The sequence below is a fragment of the Ranitomeya variabilis genome, chromosome 8, assembly GCF_051348905.1.
Source record: "Ranitomeya variabilis isolate aRanVar5 chromosome 8, aRanVar5.hap1, whole genome shotgun sequence".
Taxonomy (NCBI): domain Eukaryota; kingdom Metazoa; phylum Chordata; class Amphibia; order Anura; family Dendrobatidae; genus Ranitomeya; species Ranitomeya variabilis.
The window spans coordinates 41,234,807-41,242,834 of NC_135239.1; the positions used below are offsets into that span (position 1 = coordinate 41,234,807).

Sequence of the window (8,028 nt, forward strand, 5' to 3'; positions counted from 1 at the left end):
CATCACAACTGTGTTAAATTACAGGTCATTAATGGGAGTGTAACGCAAACAGGCAAGTAAAAGACGTGCGCATAATAGCTAAGCAGTGTCCCAGACATGGCCTGTGCCTGACCTCCTACACATTCCAGCTCCGTCTCTCTTCAGGGGTCTCGTTGAGCCCTAACCCTGTAGATGTAACAGACGTATACAGACGACATCCCTCACACACCACGTTACATTCCCATAATTGCTTGCTCCATTCATACATTTAGTGCAGGCAGCCAGGGTGATGGCTCATCCAGGGCACCGCAGGGGGTGGTAAGCAGAGGCCGTACTTGGGTACAAAAGGAATACCACCATCTTGTCAATATACCACAGTCATCACTAAAGGGCCCCTCTCTGGTATCACAAGTATCAAGCCTGTTGGCTACCACAAGGTTTTAGCCAATACATCTTCGATAGCTGCATATTCACTGCTCAAAAAAATAAAGGGAACACTTAAACAGAATCTAACTCCAAGTCAATCAAACTTCTGTGAAGTCAAACTGTCCACTTAGGAAGCAACACTGATTGACAATCAATTTCACATACTGTTGTGCAAATGGAATAGACAACAGATGGAAATTATTGGCAATTATCAGGACACCCTCAATAAAGGAGTGGTTCTGCAGGTGGGGACCACAGACCACATCTCAGTACCAATGCTTTCTGGCTGACGTTTTGGTCACTTTTTAATGTTGGTTGTGCTTTCACACTCGGGTAGCATGAGACGGACTCTACAACCCTACACAAGTGGCTCAGGTAGTGCAGCTCATCCAGGATGGCACATCAATGCGAGCTGTGGCAAGAAGGTTTGCTGTGTCTGTCAGCGTAGTGTCCAGAGGCTGGAGGCACTACCATGAGACAGGCCAATACACCAGGAGACGAGGAGGGGGCCGTAGGAGGGCAACAACCCAGCAGCAGGACCGCTACCTTTGCTTTTCTGCATGGAGGAACAGAAGGAGCACTGCCAGAGCCTTGCAAAATGACCTCCAGCAGGCCACAAATGTGCATGTGTCTACACAAACGGTTAGAAACCGACTCCATGAGGATGGTCTGAGTGCCTTACGTCCACAGATGGGGGTTGTGCTCACAGCTCAACACCGTGCAGGACGCTTGGCATTTGCCACAGAACACCAGGAATGGCAAATTCGCCACTGGCACCCTGTGCTCTACACAGATGAAAGCAGGTTCACACTGAGCACATGTGACAGATGTGACAGAGTCTGGAGACACCATGGAGAGCGAATCTGCTGCCTGCAACAACCTTCAGCATGACCGGTTTGGCAGTGGGTCAGTAATGGTGTGGGGTGGCATTTGTTTGGAGGGCCGCACAGCCCTCCATGTGCTCGCCAGAGGTAGCCTGACTCCCATTAGGTACTGAGATGAGATCCTCAGACCCCTTGTGAGACTCATGTGGCTGGAGTGTGTCAGCAGTTCCTGCAAGATGAAGGCATTGAAGCTATGGACTGGCCAACCCGTTCCCCAGACCTGAATCCGACTGAGCACATCTGGGACATCATATCTCACACCATCCACCAACGTTACGTTGCACCACAGACTGTCCAGGAGTTGGCGGGTGCTTTAGTCCAGGTCTGGGAGGAGATCCCTCAGGAGACCCACACGCCGCCTCATCAGGAGCATGACCAGGCATTGTAGGGAGGTTATACAGGCACGTGGAGGCCACACACAATACTGAGCATATTTTCCTTGTCATGAGGTATTTCCACTGAAGTTGGATCAGCCTGTAATTTGATTTTCCACTTTGATTTTGAGCATCATTCCAAATCCAGACCTCCGTGGGATATTAGTTGTGATTTACATTGATAATCGTTATGTTTTATTGCTATGAACACATTCCACTATGCAATGAATACAAATTTGCAACTGGAATATTTAATTCAGAGATATCTAGGATGTGGTATTTTAGTGTTCCCTTTATTTTTTTGAGCAGTGTATCTTTCCCGACTCCCCTACTGGTATGCATGCTCAGTTTGTCTGAGCATGCTTGTTTTTTTCAATAGGGACTGCTGCTAGAAACCCCTGGCACCGGCAAGTTATTTCACTCTGGAACAAAAGGATCAGGTGTTGGAGCTAGTGCTGAGCGAACCTGCTCAGATAGGTTGTTCTCCAAGCATGCCCGGGTCTAACCGTATTCTAGCATGACAAAGATGCTCTATGTTCCAGTCCCCGCGGCTGTTCGACAGCCAAAACACCTGCATGGATTGTCTAATAAGCAGCTGTGAGACATGCAGCCGCGGGGACTCGAACATAGTATTTGAGCACGCCGAAGTCACTCGGTCAGCATCGGAGCATGCTCAGAGAACACCCTGTCCGGGCACGTTGGCTCATCACTTTTTGGAGTTCATTATGCCCAAACTTTTATCAACCCAGAAACATCAGTTGGGGAAGAGGTGGGAGGCCCTCAAGCACATCAGATAGCGTCCATTACAGCCGAAAGCTGCAGGTTCATCCAACAATAATGTTTCTGGAGGCCTTTAGAGCAATGTAGATCAGCGCGACATTAGGATGGGTCACATCTTCATGGCTGCGCAGGAATAGGACATGTGGTGTGCACCGTCTCCTCCAGAGGCCATGTTTCTTGTAGAGAGCTTTATATCCTGTATGTTTCTGTGTATTCTCCAGTCATGTATCTACTAGGTTATATTAATAGTGGTGTAGAAAGCAATATACAATCCGGCGCCTTATTCTTCTACGATGGAGTCCCAAGCTGCGGTAAATGTGTGCAGGTGTAAGGATGGTATGTTACCCAGCCCCGCAGGCTTATACCCCCCATTTCCCCTCCCACACCCTTTGAGCTGGAATGGGGTTGGAGCAGTGCATTCTTGGTCCTTATGTTTGTTTTTTTTTATTTATTTTTTTTCTGATTTATTTTGAGCAAATCTTCACTACCTTCCCATCACCCACGCTCAGAACAACCTTTCAGTTCCAGCTTCTGGCTGCTTCACTCCTATGTTGCTGTGTCTCCTCCGCTGCCGGCGAAAACAAGCCATCCGTTACACTGTCTCCTGTTAGGTTCTGTGTCCTCCTTGTAGACCCCTGAATGATTGCGTCCATTCACAGCATATTTTCTTCTTTGCAAAATGAAACATTCAATGCACTTCTCCATTTAAGAGCTGTATTGCGATTAGTAATTTTGGAACGTTCACACCTTAATGGTAGTCCCGGAACAAGTGCGTTAGTGCTGTCCTTTCAGGTCGGGGTGCTGTCCTTTCAGGTCGGGGGTGCCCATTATTAAGTATAATCCTAAAAAGGTAGGTGGAGATTTACTGATCAGCGTCCTCTCTACAAACAATTTCAGGACTCCTCATGTCCATGCGTTACACAGGTAACCGATTGATTTTCAATGGGCACTGTGCAATGCCTCATTTTCCATCTGGTGGCGCTGCGGTGGAATTGTGTGCCAGCCGCCAGCCTCCTCCACCACCTGACCTCTGGAGGCCACACTAGATGGATGCGTTGGGGTCACCATATTATTGGGAACCCTCCAAACAGTGAGCAATCTCACACAGGGGTGTTCCCATCCGGAAACCAGCTCGGAAATTTTCGGAGCTTCCATAGAAATGAATGAACAGAGGCTTGAATGCAATGTCTCCTCCCTATTCCTAACAGTGTGCATCAAGGCCCTGTTCCCCCAGCAGTGACCCCAATCCAATCGGACATTTGTGACATATTCAGTCGACATGCCATAAAGGGGAGACCCACTCAGACGATTTCTGCTGATAAACAAGCTCTCGATTACGGCAAACAACACTGTATAGGAACAGAACGATTGAGAATACGATCTTGCTGTCCCTACGCAACACATCCCTTATTTACATAGGGCAACAATTAGTGGATGCCCACTGTAACATTGGCACCGGCACTCCATGATCATTAATGGGTTACTAGATTCACCAACAGTGGAGCGAGGCTAGAACATAACGACAGAATATAGGGACGCCTCTGTGGTCGATGTCTTCCAGTTAGTAAGTTGTATCCGCCTGGTAGAACTGCTAAAACATATTGTACCATCAGTCTGCCTCCTAATGATGGAGACAGTCAGTATGCCAACAGGTGCTTAATGAAGGTTCCATTTTGCATAGAAGAAAGCAGTCAGGTCTACCCGGTGCGCGCCTGCAGAGAACATACACGGCCATTTCTTATAAGGTGTCTGATCTGTTTTAGGAGAAGAGGATCATGTCGCTGGACGCAGCCAACACGCGCCTGATGAGTGCACTAACGCAAGTGAAGGAGCGCTATAGCTCACAAGTGCGGAACGGGATTTCTCCAACCAACCCCACCAAACTGTCCATTACGGAGAACGGAGAGTTCAAGAACAGCAGTTGCTAGTCTTCAGTCGCGACCTCTGTGCCATCTCTCCAATGCTGCTAAACCAAACGACTAGCGAGAGTCCACGGACGAGTGACGCCTAACTACGCCTTCTGCAGCTATGGATGGATTCCTGCCATAGCGCACTGTAAATACAGAGTGACTGCATTGTGTTCTGTACAGAAATTGATATGTAACATACCAAATGGAGATTAATAATATGTAGAAGATCTTTTTATATGTATAAAAAAAAAAATTACATATTTTTATTTGTGTATGTTTCCCTTGACAAGAGTGGTAACTATCAGATAAAAGAGTGTAGTAGACGGAGCTGTATATATCACACCAATACCCACACACCTCTGTCACTTGCCATAAGCGTATTTTTTTACCTAGTGTAAATGCCACTGTTCTCAGGATTCTGGCATTGTTTTTCTTTTGTCCGTGCGCCTCTCCATTTCTTAAGATATGGCCCCTTCTTTCCTGTATATAAACTTGGTCTTTTAGCCAATTGGGTGCGGTGTACAAGTAACCTCCAATAGAGAAAAGTTGAGAACCACACCCACTTGTTCAAGAAACTAGATTCACTTGCTCAGGAAGAAGAGGCCAATAGTGATGAGCGATGAGGTGTTATCGGAGCATGCTTGGGTCATAACAGAGTGTCTTCGAAAAATATATTGGAAGTCCCCGTGGCTGCATGTCACATGGCTGTTCGACACACACAAAACATGCAGGCATTGCCTAACAAACATGAAATCCCTGCATGTGATGTGGGTGTCAAAGAGCCACGAGACATGCAGCCACGGGGACTAGAACATATTATTCGAGCACACCAAAGTCGCTCTTTCAGCACCCGAGCATGCTCAGATAACACCTTATCCCAGCACGTTTGCTCATCACTAGAGGCACGATCTCCGGAACGGAGAGGCGCAGGAGCAGTAGAAAAACAACGCCGGATTCAGCAGAACAGCGGCATTTACACCAGATAAAGAAATGACCTACTACGACAAGTGACAGGTTCTCTTTATGTATATTGCAGGGCAAAATGCAGTAAAGACCAAACCAGTCGAGTATGTTTTCTTTCCTAGAAGCTTCAGACCTGACTCTGATGCATGGCGATGCCAGCAAAGCATTTCGCATTACGTTGCAAGTGCCTTGCGCTGGAGTAGACTAAACACTAATGGCTGCAAACTGAGGACAATGACGCTAGGTCAGGACATTTCACACGCCCCTGGAACATACCCCCTAAATAGCGACTTTGCTTTCATTAATTTTTTTTTTTTTACACTTTGAAGTTTACAGATGTGTATATATGTATATTTTTGGTTGTAAAATGAAATTCTACAGTTCACCTCTGACGACATTATCACCACACACAAGTCGCAGCCGGATGTGTCACTATGTGAGGATTCGTTTGCCCATACCGCTATATTTTTATCCCAAAGTGTACAGATCAATAGATAATCTTTGACCGATGGATGAATTTCGCACGGCTTACTGATGTATGGACGGTCTAGAATAAGCACTGAAGAGCTCTCATACTTTCATTGATATAATAGCAATCGTTTAATTTCATGTCTTTCAATTATTGGCGCTTTAAAGGAACCCCCTCACTTTAAAAAGTGCAGTCCAATAAGTGGGCAGCATCCTATAGATAGGAGGAAATGAGCAGATTGATACATTGTTTTGTTGGAAATATTTAGTATCACTTGTCTAAAGCAGTGATCTAAATCGCCCCTTCTTCCAGGAGTCCAGTGGGCGGTTATAAGTAGTGATTGACAGCTCGGTTACGGAGTAGGACCGCCCACAGGACTCTTAAGCGTAGGAAGAAAGAATGAATGAAACACATGTTATACATATCAATCTATATAGTAGTCTGCTCAGCTCCTTCCTGCTCTATAACATGCTACCTGTAGAGAAGAATGCATTTTTTTTTTACAGGACATGTTCCCTTTTAAAAACCCGATTTTGATTTTTATGGTTAGGGATCCACAAAGCACACACATCTCCTGCTGATTTGAGAGTGTTAGTTTCAAGGGCCATATTACAGATTTTGTGAGCGATATTGTACAATGTAAATCTGTGGAGACCCTGGTTGTTACAGATTGTTTTGCACCTAATAGTAGGGAGGCATGAATCTGAGCGTTTGGGACTAATGACAGCTCTGTGTGATTGCGGCTTTATGTGATGAATGAAATGGTGAGATTGGATGGATTATCGACACGTGACAGCTTTTTATCCTTAGCTATAATATTGGGGCTATTCCTTCACCGGTCATCATGGGCATCATTTATCAAAACTGTATACCCGCCCTATTGCCAATCGTAACTGATCCAATCTCCGATTTATAGTGCAATTTAACAATTTGAAGCTACGCTCTAGGCCAACTTTACTCCGTCTCAGTGCCTCCATATCTCAGTGATGTCACTGTGCCCCTTTTTTATGTTGGGTACACCATTTCCTGGGATTTGGGTCATTCCGATTACCTGGGTCCAAATGTTATGACATCTTCTTTTTTTTTTTGCCGCTCAGACTAAAGTAAAGACTTTTCCAATCATCTTTTTGGATGTTTTAATCTACTGTCAGTATAACAAGGATTGGTAGTGAATGGGTTAATGGTCACGGTTGTTTTGGAGGTGGGTGAGGGGTGTGCTGACTTTGGGGGTTTTTCTGATGGACTTTAGATACCAAACTCTACAAAAGGGCTAATCAACCGGTGTGAACGGACTCGAGAGTGACTGACGCGAGAGGAAGACGTGCGCACGTGTTTTATTTATTTATTTCTCATGCCTCCGCTGGTTTCCTTCATTTTGTTTGTTCTTCTCCTCTGTAACATCCAGGGATTTTGTGGATAACTAAGTGGTTTTTGAAACCAGTTAAGGAAATTAGCTATTTTAATATTGTTGATATCTACAATAAAAGAAAGTTATGTACTTAACGACTGGAGTCTCGTTTGCTTTGTGCTACTGCGTATCCACATCTGCCGCTCTTTTATTTTCCAGCGCACTAAACTCTGCTGTACTGTGATGTAGGGAAGATTCACGCATCCATATTACAGGCACTTTTTTCATCTGTTTTGCAGAATTACTTCCAAATCTGAAGGGTCTTGTGACCCGAATTACAGCATCATAGGCATATATGATACTGTTATTTCTGGTCACGAAAGCGCGGCCGGTCCATAATAGAACGAGAAAATATCCCTGCAATACCGTCCTGGAAGTCGGCCCTTAGACGTACACTGTGACACAGTGGACCCCTTGTGATTATCTTCAGTCTAAGGGATCGTTCAGGCTAGTGTATAATCGGTCCATTGCACCACGGGCCCATTATAGCTAATGCACATGGCCGATTTTGCACAAAGACCATCATAGTATGCCCCACCTTGGTCCTTTTCATGATCCAGAATAATGCAAGAAAGGTAAAGGCAGCTCCAGCGTCCATACGCAATATGGAGGAGCACATGGACCCTCATCAAGAGCCAGTCATGTCCGCAATACGTGGATGTGACTTCCACGATTTTTCAATATGGCTGTTTGAACTGGCCTAATAGGACCTGTCTACACCAGACACCACCTGTCACATACTTACATGGCAGAAAGGCAAATGTCAGAGACTCGTACTGCTGGATGTGGCCAAGAAACTCCAGACTCCTGCCATGTTATGCATCAACGGTAAACA

At 45.6% G+C, this 8,028-nt stretch overlaps 1 protein-coding gene across 8 annotated transcripts in view; it reads left to right on the forward strand.

The window, feature by feature from the left end:
• RASAL2 (RAS protein activator like 2) overlaps positions 1-7,288 on the forward strand; it is a 260,823-nt gene extending 253,535 nt beyond the window's left edge. For 7 of the 8 annotated variants that reach the window (XM_077275986.1, XM_077275987.1, XM_077275983.1 and 4 more), the window contains one exon: positions 4,207-7,288. In XM_077275986.1, the coding sequence (XP_077132101.1) occupies positions 4,207-4,371 (165 nt within the window). In that variant the 3' untranslated portion in view covers positions 4,372-7,288. Of the gene's footprint in view, positions 1-24; positions 53-4,206 lie in introns of all 8 variants that reach the window. The other variant, XM_077275985.1, reaches the window with a different exon arrangement.
• The last annotated feature ends 740 nt before the right edge of the window (positions 7,289-8,028 follow it).